The 22,554-nt window shown below is 57.6% G+C and overlaps 1 protein-coding gene across 2 annotated transcripts; it reads left to right on the top strand.

Annotated features, from left to right (window-relative positions):
* The first annotated feature begins 1,166 nt into the window (after positions 1-1,166).
* On the top strand, positions 1,167-21,279 carry zbtb14 (zinc finger and BTB domain containing 14). 2 transcript variants are annotated; one of them, XM_030087272.1, is made up of 10 exons: positions 1,167-1,367; positions 3,184-3,372; positions 3,652-3,822; positions 3,905-4,000; positions 14,854-14,997; positions 15,070-15,314; positions 18,782-18,867; positions 18,952-19,091; positions 19,164-19,259; positions 20,960-21,279. In XM_030087272.1, the coding sequence occupies exons 2-10, from the start codon at positions 3,184-3,186 to the stop codon at positions 21,098-21,100; spliced, it is 1,308 nt and encodes a 435-aa protein (XP_029943132.1). In that variant the 5' UTR covers positions 1,167-1,367; the 3' UTR covers positions 21,101-21,279. The 2 variants fall into 2 exon arrangements, with proteins under 2 accessions (XP_029943132.1, XP_029943133.1); XM_030087273.1 differs by lacking the exon at positions 1,167-1,367 and having other exon boundaries at positions 3,092-3,372; positions 20,960-21,074; positions 21,121-21,279.
* Positions 21,280-22,554: the final 1,275 nt, after the last annotated feature.

Below are 22,554 nucleotides of genomic sequence, written 5' to 3'. Positions count from 1 at the left end.
TCAAATGGCCATCTTAGATGGGTCAAATCGCCATCTTAGATGGGTCAAATGGCCATCTTAGATGGGTCAAATCGCCATCTTGCTGAGGTAACCCTAAGCAAGATGGCGGAGATGTGGAATCCTGCCTACAGCACCTTTAAGATAAGGCTGCTTCAGCCCATTAGAAAAGCACCCAGGTACGCTACAGCATCGTTTGTTTGTAGCTTGCGACAGCGCTACCGGAAGCAAAGTTACCCACTGATTGCGTATTTCCAGCTGAAAAACCAGGAAGTGTGACAAAGGTCTCTTTGTAAGAGACTGTTGACTGTAGTCTGTGCTACAGCGCCAGTCCTCCTGGTGGCGACAGTGTGTATTACACACGTCTGGTAAAAATGACGGAGGGACAGAAAAAATCAAACTCGATGTTGCGATTTAATATTTTTCACATCGATTGAAAATATAAAATCGAATTAATTCGATATATCTCACCTCCTGGTCTCCTCCAGCCCCCTCCAGTCCCCTGGTCTTCTAGTAGTCTCCTCCTGGTCCCCTCCAGTCCCCTGGTCTTCTAGTAGTCTCCTCCAGCCCCCTCCAGTCCCCTGGTCTTCTAGTAGTCTCCTCCTGGTCCCCTCCTGGTCCCCTGGTCTTCTAGTAGTCTCCTCCTGGTCCCCTCCTGGTTTCCTCCAGTCTCCTCCTGGTCCCCTCCTGGTCCCCTGGTTTTCTAGTAGTCTCCTCCTGGTCCCCTCCTGGTTTCCTCCAGTCTCCTCCTGGTCCCCTCCTGGTCCCCTGGTCTTCTAGTAGTCTCCTCCTGGTCCCCTCCTGGTTTCCTCCAGTCTCCTCCTGGTCCCCTCCTGGTCCCCTGGTCTTCTAGTAGTCTCCTCCTGGTCCCCTCCTGGTAACCTGGTCTTCTAGTAGTCTCCTCCAGTCCCCTCCTGGTCCCCTGGTCTTCTAGTAGTCTCCTCCAGTCCCCTCCTGGTCCCCTGGTCTTCTAGTAGTCTCCTCCTGGTCCCCTCCTGGTCCCCTGGTCTTCTAGTAGTCTCCTCCTGGTCCCCTCCTGGTCTCTTCCAGTCCCCTCCTGGTCTCCTGGTCTTCTAGTAGTCCCCTCCTGGTCTTCTGTAGTCTCCTCGTGGCTCTTCTCCTCCAGGTTCAGCCCTAAGTGCGCATGCGCGGCTCCTGTCAGTTGGCGCGCCAGCCTGCGTGCCACCGCAGTGTGTGCGTGCTGGCGCCAAAGCTCGGCCTCGGCTCTGCTCGTCCTCGGCACACTACACAACAAACAACAACAACAACAATAAAACAACAATAACAAGAGCAGCGCGGACCCGCGGCCCCCTCCCCACCCCCCCCGCCCCCCCCGGTTCTCCCCGGACCCCCTCCACCGCCGTGGCACGGTAAGAGCCCGCTCCTCGGTCCCGCTCCTCCTCGGGCCCGCGCCTCGGCCGCCCGTTACCGCGACTCCGTCTGCGCGCTCTCGAGCTCCGTCTCGTTCGTGTCGCCGAGGCTCGCGTGCCTGCGTGTCGGTGCCGTGGACGGCGGAGGGTCCGCGCAGCTCGCCCCGCGCCCGGCGGCGGCGGGCCGCGCGGAGCTCCGGACGCTTCTGGCGTGAAAGCAGCGGCGCTTCCCGGAGAAACGCCATTTTGAGCGCTGAGGCCGGACCGTCCGCCATTAAACACCGACCCTCACCCCCTGCGTCCCGCCGAGCCGCCGGGTCCCGGATCCCGGCTCCGGGGCTCCTGCACCGGGTCTCGGCTCCGGTCCCGCTCTTTACGTTCGCTTAGCATGATAGCTTAGCGGGTCGGGAGCGCCTCCGCCGGGCACCGGGCGCCCGGACCCGGTCGGAGCCGGGGCAGCGTCCGGCCCGCCTCCGGGGCTCCAGCCGGACCCGGTGCCGGACCCGGTGCCGGACGTCAGCCGGTCTGCCTGTGATCAGGACCGGCGCTAACCATTAGCCGTTAGCCGGTCTGCCCGTGTCCCTCCGAGCAGGCACTGCGTGCACGCGCTCTAGTGCGCGTGTCCGCCGTACAGGAACATGAACCGGAACGTGCACGAGGTTCAAAATCACAAAGTGCTTCGTAACTCAGGTTCATAGTTCATAACTAACCTAAATAAATCCATAACTAACCTACATCAGTTCATAACCAACCTAAAAGAATCCATAACTCACCTAAATCAGTTCATAACTAACCTAAATAAATCCATAACTCACCTAAATCAGTTCATAACTACCTAAAAGAATCCATAACTAACCTACATCAGTTCATAACTAACCTAAATAAATCCATAACTAACCTACATCAGTTCATAACTAACCTAAATAAATCCATAACTAACCTACATCAGTTCATAACCAACCTAAATAAATCCATAACTAACCTACATCAGTTCATAACTAACCTAAAGAATCCATAACTCACCCTAAATCAGTTCTAACTAACCTAAATAAATCCATAACTCACCTAAATCAGTTCATAACTAACCTAAATAAATCCATAACTAACCTAAATCAGTTCATAACTAACCTAAATAAATCCATAACTAACCTACATCAGTTCATAACCAACCTAAAAGAATCCATAACTAACCAAAATCAGTTCATAACTAACCTGAATAAATCCATAACTCACCTAAATCAGTTCATAACTAACCTAAATAAATCCATAACTAACCTAAATCAGTTCATAACTAACCTAAATAAATCCATAACTAACCTACATCAGTTCATAACCAACCTAAATAAATCCATAACTAACCCAAATCAGTTCATAACTAACCTAAATAAATCCATAACTAACCTACATCAGTTCATAACTAACCTAAATAAATCCCATAACTAACCTACACAGTTCATAACTAACCTAATTCAATCCACAACTAACCTAAATAAATTCATAACTAACCTACATCAGTTCATAACTAACTTAAATCAATTCATAGCTAACCTGAGTTCATAACTGATGTAGGTTAGTTAGTTGGTTTGACTTTTGGTTAAGGTTTTTTTTCCATACACCGTGAGGGAAATAAAACAAGCAAATTAAGCTTCGTCTTCAGCGCCGAAGCTTTTGGGTCAAACTTTTATTATGCTTTGTGACCGAAATCTAATCTGGAATCTATCTAACTAGCCTAACCAGTGTGTGTGTGTGTGTGTGTGTGTGTGTGTGTGTGTGTGTGTGTGTGTGTGTGTGTGTGTGTGTGTGTGTGTGTGCTCAGATGTCAGAGACGGTGAAGTACGTGGACGACGACCATAAGAGCATCTTCCTGAAGCTGCTGAACGAGCAGCGGCTGGAGGGCGAGCACTGCGACATCGCCGTGGTGGTGGAGGACGTCAAGTTCCGCGCTCACCGCTGCGTCCTGGCAGCCTGCTCCAACTACTTCAAAAAGCTGTTCAAGAAACACGAGGTGGGTGGTGGGTGTGGGGGGGGGGCGTGTCCAGGACAGTGCAGCTCTGCCCTCTGCTGGTGGCTCATGGGAACAACATGCTTTGGGAGACGCCACCCTTTTCTCATTGACTGATTAATTCTCCAGTGATTGGGACAACACCTCACTGCCTGTTTGGTCTTAAATTAGTAGTTCCATTATATTCTTGGCTATGGCACACACACACACACACACACACACACACACACACACACACACACACACAACACACACCCACGTCTTGTGTCTGGACGTCCTCAGGTGGACAACTCTTCAGTCATTGAGATCGACTTCATTCGGTCGGACATCTTCGAGGAGGTCCTGAACTACATGTACACCGCCAAGATCTCCGTCAAGAAGAGAGACGTCAACCTGATGATGTCCTCTGGACAGATCCTCGGCATCCGCTTCCTGGACAAGCTGTGCTCACAGGTAACACACACTCTCACACTCTCACACACACAGCTCAGGCTGGCTGCCTGTCTTCTTTGTGACGGTGTGTTTGTGTTGTCAGAAACGAGACGTGTCGGCCGAAGACAAAGAGAAGTTTCCGTACGACATCGTGAAGATGGCGCTGCCGCCTGAAGCTCAGCTGGCCTCCGACTCTGAGGTACACCTGTTCCCTCATCAGCCAATCAGAGCCGCTCTGAGGTACACCTGTTCCCTCATCAGCCAATCAGAGCTGCTCTGAGGTACACCTGTTCCCTCATCAGCCAATCAGAGCTGCTCTGAGGTACACCTGTTCCCTCATCAGCCAATCAGAGCTGCTCTGAGGTACACCTGTTCCCTTGAGATGAGCCATCTGGGTGTTCGGGGGGGGGGGTCTAATGTCAGTTGTAGAGACTTGAAAAACTAACAATACAAAACTGATGCAAAGCATACGGACACTGCTAAGCAGGTGGAGGCTCCAGAGCAGGTGGAGGCTCCAGAGCAGGTGGAGGTTCTAGAGCAGGTGGAGGCTCTAGAGCAGGTGGAGGTCTGAGCAGGTGGAGGTTCTAGAGCAGGTGGAGGCTCTAGAGCAGGTGGAGGTTCTAGAGCAGGTGGAGGCTCTAGAGCAGGTGGAGGCTCTAGAGCAGGTGGAGGTTCTAGAGCAGGTGGAGGCTCTAGAGCAGGTGGAGGTTCTAGAGCAGGTGGAGGTTCTAGAGCAGGTGGAGGCTCCAGAGCAGGTGGAGGTTCCAGAGCAGGTGAGGTTCTAGAGCAGGTGGAGGCTCTAGAGCAGGTGGAGGTCTAGAGCAGGTGGAGGCTCCAGTAGCAGGTGGAGGTTCTAGAGCAGGTGGAGGCTCTAGAGCAGGTGGAGGCTCCAGAGCAGGTGGAGGCTCTAGAGCAGGTGGAGGTTCTAGAGCAGGTGGAGGCTCCAGAGCAGGTGAGGCTCTAGAGCAGGTGGAGGCTCTAGAGCAGGTGGAGGCTCTAGAGCAGGTGGAGGTTCTAGAGCAGGTGGAGGCTCTAGAGCAGGTGGAGGTTCTAGAGCAGGTGGAGGCTCTAGAGCAGGTGGAGGCTCTAGAGCAGGTGGAGGCTCTAGAGCAGGTGGAGGCTCTAGAGCAGGTGGAGGTTCTAGAGCAGGTGGAGGCTCTAGAGCAGGTGGAGGCTCTAGAGCAGGTGGAGGCTCTAGAGCAGGTGGAGGCTCTAGAGCAGGTGGAGGCTCTAGAGCAGGTGGAGGCTCTAGAGCAGGTGGAGGTTCTAGAGCAGGTGGAGGCTCCAGAGCAGGTGGAGGCTCTAGAGCAGGTGGAGGCTCTAGAGCAGGTGGAGGCTCTAGAGCAGGTGGAGGTTCTAGAGCAGGTGAGGCTCTAGAGCAGGTGGAGGTTCTAGAGCAGGTGGAGGCTCCAGAGCAGGTGGAGGTTCTAGAGCAGGTGGAGGCTCTAGAGCAGGTGGAGGCTCTAGAGCAGGTGGAGGCTCTAGAGCAGGTGGGGTCTCTAGAGCAGGTGGAGGCTCTAGAGCAGGTGGAGGCTCTAGAGCAGGTGGAGGTTTCTAGAGCAGGTGGAGGCTCCAGAGCAGGTGGAGGTTCTAGAGCAGGTGGAGGCTCTAGAGCAGGTGGAGGCTCCAGAGCAGGTGGAGGCTCTAGAGCAGGTGGAGGTTCTAGAGCAGGTGGAGGCTCCAGAGCAGGTGGAGGCTCTAGAGCAGGTGGAGGCTCTAGAGCAGGTGGAGGCTCTAGAGCAGGTGGAGGTTCTAGAGCAGGTGGAGGCTCTAGAGCAGGTGGAGGTTCTAGAGCAGGTGGAGGCTCCAGAGCAGGTGGAGGTTCTAGAGCAGGTGGAGGCTTCTAGAGCAGGTGGAGGCTCCAGAGCAGGTGGAGGCTCTAGAGCAGGTGGAGGCTCTAGAGCAGGTGGAGGCTCTAGAGCAGGTGGAGGCTCTAGAGCAGGGTGGAGGCTCTAGAGCAGGTGGAGGTTCTAGAGCAGGTGGAGGTTCTAGAGCAGGTGGAGGTTCTAGAGCAGGTGGAGGCTCCAGAGCAGGTGGAGGCTCTAGAGCAGGTGGAGGCTCTAGAGCAGGTGGAGGCTCTAGAGCAGGTGGAGGTTCTAGAGCAGGTGGAGGCTCTAGAGCAGGTGGAGGTTCTAGAGCAGGTGGAGGCTCCAGAGCAGGTGGAGGTTCTAGAGCAGGTGGAGGCTCTAGAGCAGGTGGAGGCTCCAGAGCAGGTGGAGGCTCTAGAGCAGGTGGAGGCTCTAGAGCAGGTGGAGGCTCCAGAGCAGTGGAGGCTCCAGAGCAGGTGAGGTTCTAGAGCAGGTGGAGGCTCTAGAGCAGGTGGGGCTCCAGAGCATGGAGGCTCTAGAGCAGGTGAGGCTCTAGAGCAGGTGGAGGCTCCAGAGCAGGGAGATAAAACACAACCTTGAGCGACACCTGTGTTTAAAATCAAGCTGCTGGATTTAAGACCGTTTAAAAACAGCTGCTGCTGCCTGAATCCATACAGTCAGGCTGTGTTCGAAACCGCATACTGTCTACTACATCCTTACATAGTCATACTATCCATCCTGCATCCTGCTTACTCAGTCCATCAAACAGTATGCGAAGCGTTTACACTACAGCATACTACATAATAACCCACAATGCATTGCACTTCTTCCATGAGCAGAAATCGATCTGCTAAAGCTGATTTCACTTTAGCTCTAAACTCGTCAAATGTATAACTTCATCGAGATTTTTTTTAAAATTAGGCGACAAAGTGGTGGTTTAGAGCCGAGTGTGTCGTTTATTTGTCCGGATATCAGCCGTTTAGGATTTTGTTCGGACGAATTCGGAGAAATTCAAGCCAGCCGCAGTGAGCAACGCACTTCCGGTTATTTTCACCAAATAAACCACCCCCTTTCCCTTTCTCATGCAAAACAACCTCAGTGATAAATCTGTGCTTTTACTTTGAAAACAAGAAGGCAACCTTTCAGCAATATATCTCGCTTAACATCGCCGTTTGGACCGGTGTCCCGTTAACGGACCACTTATTATGCCAATTATGATGCTTTACCGACGGAGAGTTTTCTCGGCTCTTCAACAAAGATCGGCTCGCCGTCTTCGGTCCATCATGGTCGCTTTCAGCATGGACTTGTTCTCAGATGTAAGGTTTTTTTTTGTTTTTTGTTTTTTGTTTTACTATTTTTAATCATTGTCAATGCAATCAAAAATCTCGCAACATAACATACCTACGAGCACAAACAATGGAGGGAAGATTAAATCTAGAACCATACTCAGCTTGCTAAATGTACATCATGAAGAAACAGTCATTGTGAACTGAATAAAGTTTATTCAATGTCCGTCGCGTTGCATCTTGGGCAATTTCAGTATGAGTAGTGAACACACGATGTATACTCAACATTTCTGGCGAATGCAGTATGCATCCGGGAACTTCTCGCATACTCAAAATCGCATACTGCCAGTGTAAACACACTGCATACTCAATAAGTTAGTATGAGTAGTACGTAAGTATGCGGTTTCGAACACAGCCTCAGTGTGGGTGGAGCTGAAGGTTTGACAGGTGGTGCAGTGGGGTGTGTGTGTGTGTGTGTGTGTGTGTGTGTGTGTGTGTGTGTGTGTGTGTGTGTGTGTGGTGTGTGTGGTGTGTGTGTGTGTGTGTGTTGTGTGTGTGTGTGTGTGTGCAGGAATAAAGCAGAGACGTCCATGGATAAAGTGGGGGGTGGCAGTATCTAGCAGTGTGAGGCCTGCATCCTCTGCTCCACGTTTGGCCTTGTAGGTGACCTGGAGGGGGGTCCAGGCAGCCCCTCCCACTGGCTCCACAGAGGTCAGAGGTCAGAGCCACTGGTCTGCAGTCCTTCACTTCTTTAGGGGGAGTTTTTTTTGGAAATAGGTATGGTGATAGATTCCCTCCACAGATTAGAGACACACCCGGAATCCAAAAGAAGCTGAACAGTCTGGTGAGATCTCCACCCAGTCTCTGAGCACCCTGCCCCTGAGCCAGGCAGCACCAGAGGCCCCTGAGCCAGGCAGCACCAGAGGCCCCTGAGCCAGGCAGCACCAGAGGCCCCTGAGCCAGGCAGCACCAGAGGCCCCTGAGCCAGGCAGCACCAGAGGCCCCTGAGCCAGGCAGCACCAGAGGCCCCTGAGCCAGGCAGACCAGAGGCCCCTGAGCCAGGCAGCACCAGAGGCCCCTGAGCCAGGCAGCACCAGAGGCCCCTGAGCCAGGCAGCACCAGAGGCCCCTGAGCCAGGCAGGACCAGAGGCCCCTGAGCCAGGCAGGACCAGAGGCCCCTGAGCCAGGCAGCACCAGAGGCCCTGAGCCAGGCAGGACCAGAGGCCCCTGAGCCAGGCAGCACCAGAGGCCCCTGAGCCAGGCAGCACCAGAGGCCCCTGAGCCAGGCAGCACCAGAGGCCCCTGAGCCAGGCAGGACCAGCCCCTGAGCCAGGCAGCACCAGAGGCCCCTGAGCCAGGCAGCACCAGAGGCCCCTGAGCCAGGCAGCACCAGAGGCCCCTGAGCCAGGCAGGACCAGAGGCCCCTGAGCCAGGCAGCACCAGAGGCCCCTGAGCCAGGCAGCACCAGAGGCCCCTGAGCCAGGCAGGACCAGAGGCCCCTGAGCCAGCAGGACAAGAGGCCCCTGAGCCAGGCAGCACCAGAGGCCCCTGAGCCAGGCAGGACCAGAGGCTCCTGAGCCAGGCAGCACCAGAGGCCCCTGAGCCAGGCAGGACCGAGGCCCCTGAGCCAGGCAGCACCAGAGGCCCCTGAGCCAGGCAGCACCAGAGGCCCCTGAGCCAGGCAGGACCAGGGCCCTGTGAGGGTGGGCTCTGGTCAGGATGGAGGTCACCAGCTGTGACCTTCTTCCTGGAGAGAGGTGGAGGGGGGGCAGGTCCAGGTGAAACCCAGTGAAGGAGCGGTGAGTGGTTCTGCAGAGGATGGGGGTCTGGCCAGCTGCTGCTGCAGGTTTTGGGATTCTGTCCATCATGGTGTTCGACCCTGCCACACCTTCCTCGCTGTCCTCATGTTAGTTTTGGCTCCTCTTTGTTTTTGTAGTTTTTGCCAGCTTCACCGTCCTCCTGACTTCCTCCTCCTGACTTCCTGACTTCATCCCCCTGACTTCCTCCCGCTGACTTCCTCCCCCTGACTTCCTCCTGACTCCCTCCCCCTGACTTCCTGACTTCCTCCCCCTGACTTCCTCCTCCTGACTTCCTCCCCTGACTTCCTCCCCCTGACTTCCTCCTCCTGACTTCCTCCGCTGACTTCCTCCCCCTGACTTCCTCCTCTTGACTTCCTCCCCCTGACTTCCTCCTCCTGACTTCCTCCCGCTGACTTCCTCTCCCTGACTTCCTCCCGCTGACTTCCTCCCCTGACTTCCTCCCGCTGACTTCCTCCCGCTGACTTCCTCTCCCTGACTTCCTCCCGCTGACTTCCTCCCCCTGACTTCCTCCCGCTGACTTCCTCCCCCTGACTTCCTCCCCCTGACTTCCTCCCGCTGACTTCCTCCCCTGACTTCCTCCCCCTGACTTCCTCCCGCTGACTTCCCCCCGCTGACTTCCTCCCCTGACTTCCTCCTGCTGACTTCCTCCTCCTGACTTCCTCCCCCTGACTTCCCACCTGACTTCCCCCCGCTGATTCCCCCCCTGACTTCCTCCCTGACTTCCCCCCCGCTGACTTCCTCCCCCTGACTTCATCCCCCTGACTTCCTCCTCCTGAGCTCAATTCCAGCGGGGGGGGAAATTGTTAAGACTCTATTATCACCCCTGCTTATCGGTACGATTCCTCATCAATTCTCTTATCGATTCTCATTGAGTGAGCAATGAAACAACACTAATGGGGCGTCTGCATGAACTCTTTAATATCTTCGTCCTGAACAGAAGAAAAAAAACATCCATGTCATGAACGCTGTACGGACCACGGAGGTCCCTCCATGTTCCACCCAGCAGGGGTGATAATCTGTGTTCCTGTGCTGTCGTCTTCATATGCTGGACTTGGGTCACTGTGGCTGTTTAATCTGGGGCACGGTCTTGTGTTTGGAAACCGTGTCTGTCGTAATTACCAGGACATTGGTACCGGGGGCGGGGCTTGGTTTATTTAAGGAAGGCAGCGCACCTGCTGCGGGAGGGGAGTGACGTCACACGCCGTCCCGGAGCTCACCTGCCGGAGGAGCGAGGCCGTGGACGTTTGCCAGGGTGGATCTGCACCGGGATGAAATAGAACTTGGTGTTTTTTGGGATCTACTGGATTAAACCGTCATTTTTTCCACGGAGCCCCCGGGCTGGAGAGGAGGAGCCTGGGCGACCTGCGGACTTAGAAGTGAACCGGGTGTGAGTAACCCACAACACCGGCCTCTCAGTCGGTCGCCTGCAGGGACGTGCTCCTCGAACTTTGGGGGGATCGTGGGTCTATAAAAGACAGGACTTTCTTGAGCCCTTTCTGTTTATTTTCGGACTTCCCGCGTTGTGCGGCATTTTCTGTTTGACTCATTAGGAGGAGCGCCCGAGCGGCGGGTTGCTGGAGTCCTGCTGGGAGGGGTTTTTGCCAGAATAAATGTGGGTTTCTGTTTCCAATCTGAAGTTTGTCATCTCCCAGTTAATCACCCCTGCTGATTGGTGTTTTCCGCCCGTGACCTCTTTATGGGTGTGGCAAGATCGCTCTGGAAACGACGGGTGAATTGTTACACACTTAGCAGCTGCAGTCGCCCCAGTTTCATCTTTTGGTGAAATCAGCCGAACTCTGGAGCTTCTTCCTGACGCCAGGCCAGAAAGCTCAGAGCCAGACTCTGCTGGACTCACACTGGAAGCCCCTGTCTGGTCCAGCTCTGCAGCGACGTCACTCACAGTCTGGTGTGTCTGCTGTCAGCTGACGGAGGTTGCCAGATCTGCCCCAAATATAATGTTAAAACCGTCCAATAGAAAGCAGTCCAGACCTCCATCTCTGTAGACAATGCATGTTAAAACCCTAAAAACCGGATTTGCATTAAAAAAAAACACGTCACAAACACACAGCCGTTCCATCGACCCACCTCGGGTTCAACAGAAGCTTGATTTTGCAGAAATCCATCCAATCTGGCAACACAGCTTTAAATGAAAACAGAAGAATCTTGAAAATGATCCCGAGTTTGACAGGGAGCCATGGAGCTGCTGGAGAACAGGGTGATGTGGTGAGAAGAGGGGGTTTTGGTGAGTTCTGGACCAGCTGGAGCTTCTGCAGGGAATTGTGGGAAAACCAGAGAGGAGGGGGGTGACGAGGCTTTGAACCAGGGGTGAGAGAGGGGTGAGAGAGGGGTGAGAGAAGGGCGAGAGAGGGGTGACAGAGGGGCGAAAGAGGGGTGAGAGAGGGGCGGAGGTGCTTTATATTGCGTGGGTGGAAGTATGCAGACCGAGTGATGTTCTTAATGTGGGAGTGTAAAGAAAGTGAGCTGTGGAGGACGACACCCCTAACCTGAGGGGACGGGGACACTGAGGAGCTGTCCACTGTGAGGGACAACCTGTTAGAGTAACATAATATAATATAATTAATCAATAAATCAGTGAGACTGGCGGTTGTGGCGTCTGCTGGGTGGGAAGGCTTTCTCACATTAGAAGCCTAACCATTCTCTCCCCTCTCTCTCCCCTGCTCTCTCTCCTGCTCTCTCCCCTGCTCTCTCTCCTGCTCTCTCTCCTGCTCTCTCCCCTGCTCTCTCCCTGCTCTCTCTCCTGCTCTCTCCTGCTCTCTCCCTGCTCTCTCCCCTGCTCTCTCTCCTGCTCTCTCTCCTGCTCTCTCCCCTGCTCTCCCCTGCTCTCTCTCCTGCTCTCTCTCCTGCTCTCTCTCCTGCTCTCTCACCAGTTCTCTCCCCTGCTCTCTCACCTGCTCTCTCTCCTGCTCTCTCCCCTGCTCTCTCACCAGTTCTCTCACCTGCTCTCTCACCAGTTCTCTCACATGCTCTGTCACGAGTTCTCTCACATGCTCTCTCCCCTGCTCTCTCACCAGTTCTCTCGCCTGCTCTCTCCCCTGCTCTCTCACCAGTTCTCTCACCTGCTCTCTCACCTGCTCTCTCCCCTGCTCTCTCACCAGTTCTCTCACCTGCTCTCTCACCAGTTCTCTCACATGCTCTGTCACCAGTTCTCTCACATGCTCTCTCCCCTGCTCTCTCCCCTGCTCTCTCACCAGTTCTCTCCCCTGCTCTCACCTGCTCTCTCCCCTGCTCTCTCACCAGTTCTCTCCCCTGCTCTCACCAGTTCTCTCCCCTGCTCTCTCCTGCTCTCTCCCCTGCTCTCACCAGTTCTCTCCCCTCTCTCACCAGTTCTCTCCCCTGCTCTCTCACCTGCTCTCTCACCTGCTCTCTCACCTGCTCTGTCACCAGTTCTCTCCCCTGCTCTCTCACCTGCTCTGTCACCAGTTCTCTCCCCTGCTCTCTCCCCTGCTCTCTCCCCTGCTCTCTCACCAGTTCTCTCCCCTGCTCTCTCACCAGTTCTCTCCCCTGCTCTCTCACCTGCTCTCTCACCTGCTCTCTCACCTGCTCTCTCACCTGCTCTGTCACCAGTTCTCTCACCTGCTCTCTCACCTGCTCTGTCACCAGTTCTCTCCCCTGCTCTCTCCCCCTGCCTCTCTCCCCTGCTCTCTCACCTGTTCTCTCCCCTGCTCTCTCACCTGCTCTCTCACCTGCTCTCTCACCTGCTCTCTCACCTGCTCTGTCACCAGTTCTCTCACCTGCTCTCTCACCTGCTCTGTCACCAGTTCTCTCACCTGCTCTCTCACCTGCTCTGTCACCAGTTCTCTCACCTGCTCTCTCCCCTGCTCTCTCACCAGTTCTCTCCCCTGCTCTCTCACCAGTTCTCTCCCCTGCTCTCTCACCTGCTCTCTCACCTGCTCTCTCACCTGCTCTCTCACCTGCTCTGTCACCAGTTCTCTCACCTGCTCTCTCACCTGCTCTGTCACCAGTTCTCTCCCCTGCTCTCTCCCCTGCTCTCTCCCCTGCTCTCTCACCAGTTCTCTCCCCTGCTCTCTCACCAGTTCTCTCCCCTGCTCTCTCACCTGCTCTCTCACCTGCTCTCTTCCCCTGCTCTCTCACCTGCTCTGTCACCAGTTCTCTCACCTGCTCTCTCACCTGCTCTGTCACCAGTTCTCTCACCTGCTCTCTCACCTGCTCTGTCACCAGTTCTCTCCCCTGCTCTCTCCCCTGCTCTCTCACCAGTTCTCTCCCCTGCTCTCTCACCAGTTCTCTCCCCTGCTCTCTCCCCTGCTCTCTCCCCTGCTCTCTCACCAGTTCTCTCGCCTGCTCTCTCCCCTGCTCTCTCACCAGTTCTCTCACCTGCTCTCTCACCTGCTCTCTCCCCTGCTCTCTCACCAGTTCTCTCACCTGCTCTCTCACCAGTTCTCTCACATGCTCTGTCACCATTCTCTCCACATTCTCTCCCCCTGCTCTCTCCCCTGCTCTCTCTCCAGTTCTCTCCCTGCTCTCTCTCCTGCTCTCTCCCTCTGCTCTCTCACCAGTTCTCTCCCCTGCTCTCTCTCCTGCTCTCTCCCCTGCTCTCCCCCTGCTCTCTCACCTGCTCTCTCCCTGCTCTCTCTCCTGCTCTCTCCCCTGCTCTCTCCCCTGCTCTCTCTCCTGTTCTCTCCCTGCTCTCTCACCTGCCTCTCTCCCTGCCTCTCTCACCAGTTCTCCATCCCCTGGCTCTCTCACCAGTTCTCTCCCTGCTCTTCACCTGCTCTCTCACCTGCTCTCTCACCTGCTCTCTCACCTGCTCTGTCACCAGTTCTCTCACCTGCTCTCTCACCTGCTCTCTCACCTGCTCTGTCACCAGTTCTCTCCCCTGCTCTCTCCCCTGCTCTCTCACCAGTTCTCCCCCCTGCTCTCTCACCAGTTCTCTCCCCCTGCCTCTCCACCGGCTCTCTCACCTGCTCTCTCACCTGCTCTCTCACCTGCTCTGTCACCAGTTCTCTCACCTGCTCTCTCACCTGCTCTGTCACCAGTTCTCTCACCTGCTCTCTCACCTGCTCTGTCACCAGTTCTCTCACCTGCTCTCTCCCCTGCTCTCTCACCAGTTCTCTCCCCTGCTCTCTCACCTGCTCTCTCCCCTGCTCTCTCACCAGTTCTCTCCCCTGCTCTCTCCCCTGCTCTCTCCCCTGCTCTCTCACCAGTTCTCTCACCTGCTCTCTCCCCTGCTCTCTCCCCTGCTCTCTCACCCAGTTCTCTCACCTGCTCTCTCCCCTGCTCTCTCACCAGTTCTCTCACCTGCTCTCTCCCCTGCTCTCTCCCCTGCTCTCTCACCTGCTCTCTCACCTGCTCTCTCACCAGTTCTCTCCCCTGCTCTCTCACCTGCTCTCTCACCTGCTCTCTCACCTGCTCTCTCACCTGCTCTCTCCCCTGCTCTCTCACCAGTTCTCTCCCCTGCTCTCTCACCTGCTCTCTCCCCTGCTCTCTCCCCTGCTCTCTCACCAGTTCTCTCACCTGCTCTCTCACCAGTTCTCTCACCTGCTCTGTCACGAGTTCTCTCACATGCTCTCTCCCCTGCTCTCTCACCCGTTCTCTCGACTGCTCTCTCCCCTGCTCTTCACCAGTTCTCTCACCTGCTCTCTCACCTGCTCTCTCCCCTGCTCTCTCACCAGTTCTCTCACCTGCTCTCTCACCAGTTCTCTCACATGCTCTGTCACCAGTTCTCTCACATGCTCTCTCCCCTGCTCTCTCCCCTGCTCTCTCACCAGTTCTCTCCCCTGCTCTCTCACCAGTTCTCTCCCCTGCTCTCTCACCTGCTCTCTCACCTGCTCTCTCACCTGCTCTGTCACCAGTTCTCTCACCTGCTCTCTCACCTGCTCTCTCACCAGTTCTCTCCCCTGCTCTCTCACCTGCTCTCTCACCTGCTCTCTCAACTGCTCTCTCACCTGCTCTCTCACCTGCTCTCTCCCCTGCTCTCTCCCCTGCTCTCTCACCTGCTCTGTCACCAGTTCTCTCACCTGCTCTCTCAACTGCTCTCTCACCTGCTCTGTCACCAGTTCTCTCACCTGCTCTCTCACCTGCTCTCTCAACTGCTCTGTCACCAGTTCTCTCACCTGCTCTCTCACCTGCTCTCTCAACTGCTCTCTCCCCTGTGTGCAGGTGCTTGGCGAGCATGAGGACACGCCCACCACGGATGACCTGGTGGACTCGTCTGCCAGTCAGGAGCTGGATAAATCCCCGAGCGCCGCGCTGCGTGTGCAGGAGGCCATCCTGAAAGAACTGACCAATGAGGATGTCCACAAGGTGCGTGCCACCGTGCGCGCTTCTGTGCGCGAGTGCGCACGTCTCCATCGACCGGCGTGTCTGCTCCTCCAGGTGACCTGCTACGACCAGGACGTAGTGACAGAGATGGAGGCGGAGCCTAAAGAGCTGGGGGCGGAGCACCACGGCACTCAGACGCTGACGTTCGCGGACAGCATGGGCGAGGTGAAGGACGAGCAGCCGCCCGGCTGGTCGGCGGCCGCGGCCGACATGAAGTTCGAGTACCTGCTGTACGGACACCGAGAGCAGCTGGCCTGCCAGGTGTGCGGCAAGAGCTTCCTGGACGAGAGCCGGCTCAGGTGGGTGCACGGCGCCACCCTGTGGCAGGTCCTCCTGCAGTCTGTAGCACGACGCCACCCTGTGGCGGGTCCTCCTGCAGTCTGTAGCACGACGCCACCCTGTGGCGGGTCCTCCTGCGGTCTGTAGCACGACGCCACCCTGTGGGTCCTCCTGCAGTCTGTCGCACGACGCCACCCTGTGGCGGGTCCTCCTGCGGTCTGTAGCACGGCGCCACCCTGTGGCGGGTAATCCTGCGGTCTGTAGCACAGCGCCACCCTGTGGCGGGTCCTCCTGTGGTCTGTAGCACAGCTCCACCCTGTGGCGGGTCCTCCTGCAGTCTGTAGCACGACGCCACCCTGTGGCGGGTCCTCCTGTGGTCTGTAGCACGGCACCACCCTGTGGAGGGTCCTCCTGCGGTCTGTAGCACGACGCCACCCTGTGGCGGGTCCTCCTGCGGTCTGTAGCACGGCGCCACCCTGTGGAGGGTCCTCCTGCGGTCTGTAGCACGACGCCACCCTGTGGCGGGTCCTCCTGCGGTCTGTAGCACGACGCCACCCTGTGGCGGGTCCTCCTGCGGTCTGTAGCACGACGCCACCCTGTGGGTCCTCCTGCAGTCTGTCGCACGACGCCACCCTGTGGCGGGTCCTCCTGCGGTCTGTAGCACGGCGCCACCCTGTGGCGGGTAATCCTGCGGTCTGTAGCACAGCGCCACCCTGTGGCGGGTCCTCCTGTGGTCTGTAGCACAGCTCCACCCTGTGGCGGGTCCTCCTGCAGTCTGTAGCACGACGCCACCCTGTGGCGGGTCCTCCTGTGGTCTGTAGCACGGCACCACCCTGTGGAGGGTCCTCCTGCGGTCTGTAGCACGACGCCACCCTGTGGCGGGTCCTCCTGCGGTCTGTAGCACGGCGCCACCCTGTGGAGGGTCCTCCTGCGGTCTGTAGCACGACGCCACCCTGTGGAGGGTCCTCCTGCGGTCTGTAGCACGACGCCACCCTGTGGGTCCTCCTGCAGTCTGTAGCACGGCGCCACCCTGTGGCGGGTAATCCTGCGGTCTGTAGCACAGCGCCACCCTGTGGCGGGTCCTCCTGCGGTCTGTAGCACGACGCCACCCTGTGGGTCCTCCTGCAGTCTGTAGCACGACGCCACCCTGTGGCGGGTCCTCCTGCGGTCTGTAGCACGGCACCACCCTGTGGCGGGTCCTCCTGCAGTCTGTAGCACGACGCCACCCTGTGGCGGGTCCTCCTGCGGTCTGTAGCACGACGCCACCCTGTGGGTCCTCCTGCAGTCTGTAGCACGACGCCACCCTGTGGCGGGTCCTCCTGCGGTCTGTAGCACGGCGCCACCCTGTGGAGGGTCCTCCTGCGGTCTGTAGCACGACGCCACCCTGTGGCGGGTCCTCCTGCAGTCTGTAGCACGGCGCCACCCTGTGGAGGGTCCTCCTGCGGTCTGTAGCACGACGCCACCCTGTGGCGGGTCCTCCTGCAGTCTGTAGCACGGCGCCACCCTGTGGAGGGTCCTCCTGCGGTCTGTAGCACGACGCCACCCTGTGGAGGGTCCTCCTGCGGTCTGTAGCACGACGCCACCCTGTGGCGGGTCCTCCTGCGGTCTGTAGCACGACGCCACCCTGTGGAGGGTCCTCCTGCAGTCTGTAGCACGACGCCACCCTGTGGCGTGTCCTCCTGCGGTCTGTAGCACGGCGCCACCCTGTGGCGGGTCCTCCTGCAGTCTGTAGCACGACGCCACCCTGTGGCGGGTCCTCCTGCAGTCTGTAGCACGGCGCCACCCTGTGGAGGGTCCTCCTGCAGTCTGTAGCACGGCGCCACCCTGTGGCGGGTCCTCCTGCGGTCTGTAGCACGGCGCCACCCTGTGGAGGGTCCTCCTGCGGTCTGTAGCACGACGCCACCCTGTGGCGGGTCCTCCTGCAGTCTGTAGCACGGCGCCACCCTGTGGAGGGTCCTCCTGCGGTCTGTAGCACGACGCCACCCTGTGGCGGGTCCTCCTGCAGTCTGTAGCACGGCGCCACCCTGTGGAGGGTCCTCCTGCGGTCTGTAGCACGACGCCACCCTGTGGAGGGTCCTCCTGCGGTCTGTAGCACGACGCCACCCTGTGGCGGGTCCTCCTGCGGTCTGTAGCACGACGCCACCCTGTGGAGGGTCCTCCTGCAGTCTGTAGCACGACGCCACCCTGTGGCGTGTCCTCCTGCGGTCTGTAGCACGGCGCCACCCTGTGGCGGGTCCTCCTGCAGTCTGTAGCACGACGCCACCCTGTGGCGGGTCCTCCTGCAGTCTGTAGCACGGCGCCACCCTGTGGAGGGTCCTCCTGCAGTCTGTAGCACGGCGCCACCCTGTGGAGGGTCCTCCTGCGGTCTGTAGCACGGCGCCACCCTGTGGAGGGTCCTCCTGCGGTCTGTAGCACGGCGCCACCCTGTGGAGGGTCCTCCTGCGGTCTGTAGCACGACGCCACCCTGTGGAGGGTCCTCCTGCGGTCTGTAGCACGACGCCACCCTGTGGCGGGTCCTCCTGCGGTCTGTAGCACGACGCCACCCTGTGGCGGGTCCTCCTGCGGTCTGTAGCACGGCGCCACCCTGTGGAGGGTCCTCCTGCGGTCTGTAGCACGGCGCCACCCTGTGGAGGGTCCTCCTGCAGTCTGTAGCACGACGCCACCCTGTAGCGGGTCCTCCTGCGGTCTGTAGCATGGCGCCACCCTGTGGCGGGTCCTCCTGCAGTCTGTAGCACGACGCCACCCTGTGGAGGGTCCTCCTGCGGTCTGTAGCACGGCGCCACCCTGTGGAGGGTCCTCCTGCAGTCTGTAGCACGGCGCCACCCTGTGGAGGGTCCTCCTGCGGTCTGTAGCACGGCGCCACCCTGTGGAGGGTCCTCCTGCGGTCTGTAGCACGACGCCACCCTGTGGCGGGTCCTCCTGCAGTCTGTAGCACGGCGCCACCCTGTGGAGGGTCCTCCTGCGGTCTGTAGCACGACGCCACCCTGTGGAGGGTCCTCCTGCGGTCTGTAGCACGACGCCACCCTGTGGAGGGTGGCCCTCGGTCTGTAGCACGGCGCCACCCTGTGGCGGGTCCTCCTGCAGTCTGTAGCACGGCGCCACCCTGTGGCGGGTCCTCCTGCGGTCTGTGGGGAACTCAGTGTGTCAGGAAGAGGTCATCTCTGTCTGACAGTCTACTGGTCAGAGTCAGAGAGAAGGACCACAACAGTCAGAGAGAAGGACCACAGTAGTCCTGGATGTTGGACGGCTCCTGAACCAGACAACAGTCGGTCTGGATAAACCCCGACAGGGGGACAGGAAGTGCCAGGCGCCACTTCCAGGCCTCGTCTTCTGCAAAAGCACTGTGCTTCAACAAGGCCCCTGGTCCTCCCACCTGAAGACCTCACCTGGTCCCCTCACCTGAAGACCTCACCTGGTCCCCTCACCTGAAGACCTCACCTGGTCCCCTCACCTGAAGACCTCACCTGGTCTGTGTTGTTGTGTGCAGGAAACATGAGAAGCTCCACTCGGCGGATCGTCCGTTCGCCTGTGAGATCTGCACCAAAGCTTTCACCACACACGCTCACCTGAAAGGTAAGCCCCCCTGCAGAGCTCAGGGGTTCTCTGCTGGGTTCTCTGCTGGGTTCTCTGCTGAAGAACTTCACCTGTCTGTTGCAGAACACCTGAAGATCCACACCGGCTTCAAGCCCTACAGGTGTGACGTTTGTGGGAAATCGTTCATCCGAGCGCCGGACCTGAAGAAACATGAGCGAGTTCACAGCAACGAGCGACCCTTCGCCTGCCAGATGTGTGACAAGGTAACACACACACACACACACACACACACACACACACACACAGCCTGTCTCACCCGTCCGCCTCCTCTTTAGGCCTTCAAACACAAGTCCCACCTGAAGGACCACGAGAGAAGACACCGAGGAGAGAAGCCCTTCGTCTGTCCGTCCTGCACCAAGGCCTTCGCCAAGGTGACGCCCTTCGCTGTGTCCACAGACAGTGGTCAATACAGTGTCCACAGACAGTGGTCAATACAGTGTCCACAGACAGCGGTCAATACAGTGTCCACAGACAGCGGTCAATACAGTGTCCACAGACAGCGGTCAATACAGTGTCCACAGACAGTGGTCAATACAGTGTCCACAGACAGCGGTCAATACAGTGTCCACAGACAGCGGTCAATACAGTGTCCACAGACAGTGGTCAATACAGTGTCCACAGACAGCGGTCAATACAGTGTCCACAGACAGCGGTCAATACAGTGTCCACAGACAGCGGTCAATACAGTGTCCACAGACAGCGGTCAATACAGTGTCCACAGACAGTGGTCAATACAGTGTCCACAGACAGCGGTCAATACAGTGTCCACAGACAGCGGTCAATACAGTGTCCACAGCAGTGGTCAATACAGTGTCCACAGACAGCGGTCAATACAGTGTCCACAGACAGTGGTCAATACAGTGTCCACAGCAGTGGTCAATACAGTGTCCACAGACAGCGGTCCACAGACAGTGGTCAATACAGTGTCCACAGACAGTGGTCAATACAGTGTCCACAGACAGTGGTCAATACAGTGTCCACAGACAGCAGTCATTACAGTGTCCACAGACAGTGGTCAATACAGTGTCCACAGACAGCGGTCAATACAGTGTCCACAGACAGCGGTCAATACAGTGTCCACAGCAGTGGTCAATACAGTGTCCACAGACAGCGGTCAATACAGTGTCCACAGACAGTGGTCAATACAGTGTCCACAGACAGCGGTCATTACAGTGTCCACAGACAGTGGTCAATACAGTGTCCACAGACAGTGGGTCAATACAGTGTCCACAGACAGCAGTCATTACAGTGTCCACAGACAGTGGTCAATACAGTGTCCACAGACAGCGGTCATTACAGTGTCCACAGACAGTGGTCAATACAGTGTCCACAGACAGCGGTTAAGACAGTGTCCACAGCAGTGGTCAATACAGTGTCCACAGACAGTGGTCAATACAGTGTCCACAGACAGTGGTCAATACAGTGTCCACAGACAGCGGTTAAGACAGTGTCCACAGACAGCGGTTAAGACAGTGTCCACAGCAGTGGTCAATACAGTGTCCACAGACAGCGGTCAATACAGTGTCCACAGACAGTGGTCAATACAGTGTCCACAGACAGCGGTTAAGACAGTGTCCACAGCAGTGGTCAATACAGTGTCCACAGACAGCGTCCACAGACAGTGGTCAATACAGTGTCCACAGACAGTGGTCAATACAGTGTCCACAGACAGTGGTCAATACAGTGTCCACAGACAGCGGTTAAGACAGTGTCCACAGACAGCGGTTAAGACAGTGTCCACAGCAGTGGTCAATACAGTGTCCACAGACAGCGTCCACAGACAGTGGTCAATACAGTGTCCACAGACAGTGGTCAATACAGTGTCCACAGACAGTGGTCAATACAGTGTCCACAGACAGCGGTTAAGACAGTGTCCACAGCAGTGGTCAATACAGTGTCCACAGACAGCGGTCAATACAGTGTCCACAGACAGTGGTCAATACAGTGTCCACAGACAGCGGTTAGGACAGTGTCCACAGCAGTGGTCGATACAGTGTGCAGTGTATGCAGTGTGGACAGACGGTGGCTGTGGACCTGCTGCGGTGCGTTCACTGTCACTCTGTACTTCCAGGCGTCGGATCTGAAGCGACATGAGAACAACATGCACAGTGAGAGGAAGCAGCTGAATCCACTGCAGAGCGACACAGAGACACTGCAGGCCGCCGCCATGGCCGCCGAGGAGCAACATCTGGACTCCATCAGCTGCTCCTAACATCTGGACTCCATCTCAACATCTGGACTCCATCAGCTGCTCCTAACATCTGGACTCCATCTCAACATCTGGACTCCTGGTTCCTCCAGCAGTTTTATTGAACTGTTCTTCTGTTCAGTTTCATGAGCAGAACCTGAAGTTCCAGCAGAGAAAATAAAACTGATTTGTTTACACGTCCAGAGGATGTTCTCCAGTCCAGAACCACAGCTGGGATTTCAGACCTCTGTTGCACTAAAGTAGGATTCATTGATCCCGGATCACTGATCCAGTCCAGAACCAGAACCAGTCCAGAACCAGAGGGTTCAGGATTACTGGGTTCCACTAAAGACCAGACCAGGATGAGACACAGGATCCATTCAGGGTCAGGTTCTTCAAACAGACCCCCGCAATCGACCACACACACACACACACACACACACACACACACACACACACATACACACCCCAATGCGCGTCACTCCCCCCATCCCTGCAGCAACCCCCCGAAGGCCCACCATTCACCCTGCCCACCCCCCTGGCCTGGACCAGGGCCTGCCAGGGGGTACCAGCAGGACCAGGGCACCAGCAGGACCAGGGCCTGCCAGGGGGTACCAGCAGGACCAGGGCACCAGCAGGACCAGGGCCTGCCAGGGGGTACCAGCAGGACCAGGGCCTGCCAGGGGGTACCAGCAGGACCAGGGCACCAGCAGGACCAGGGCCTGCCAGGGGGTACCAGCAGGACCAGGGCCTGCCAGGGGGTACCAGCAGGACCAGGGCCTGCCAGGGGGCTACCAGCAGGACCAGGGCCTGCCAGGGGGTACCAGCAGGACCAGGGCACCAGCAGGACCAGGGCCTGCCAGGGGGTACCAGCAGGACCAGGGCACCAGCAGGACCAGGGCCTGCCAGGGGGTACCAGCAGGACCAGGGCCTGCCAGGGGGTACCAGCAGGACCAGGGCACCAGCAGGACCAGGGCCTGCCAGGGGGGTACCAGCAGGACCAGGGCCTGCCAGGGGGTACCAGCAGGACCAGGGCCTGCCAGGGGGCTACCAGCAGGACCAGGGCCTGCCAGGGGGTACCAGCAGGACCAGGGCACCAGCAGGACCAGGGCACCAGCAGGACCAGGGCCTGCCAGGGGGCTACCAGCAGGACCAGGGCCTGCCAGGGGGTACCAGCAGGACCAGGGCCTGCCAGGGGGTACCAGCAGGACCAGGGCCTGCCAGGGGGTACCAGCAGGACCAGGGCCTGCCAGGGGGTACCAGCAGGACCAGGGCCTGCCAGGGGGGTACCAGCAGGACCAGGGCCTGCCAGGGGGGTACCAGCAGGACCAGGGCCTGCCAGGGGGCTACCAGCAGGGACCCCGTCTCGGGTGAGGGTCAGTTCCTCTGCAGTTTTAACTATCTTCACCATGTGACGTGAACGTGGGAAACGGAGCGTTTTCACGGGTGGGGGAGGGGCTGCCTCTCTGAGCAGCACG

This window comes from Salarias fasciatus, unplaced genomic scaffold (genome assembly GCF_902148845.1).
Source record: "Salarias fasciatus unplaced genomic scaffold, fSalaFa1.1, whole genome shotgun sequence".
NCBI classification, from domain to species: Eukaryota; Metazoa; Chordata; class Actinopteri; order Blenniiformes; family Blenniidae; genus Salarias; species Salarias fasciatus.
This window is presented reverse-complemented; position numbering and strand designations above follow the sequence as displayed.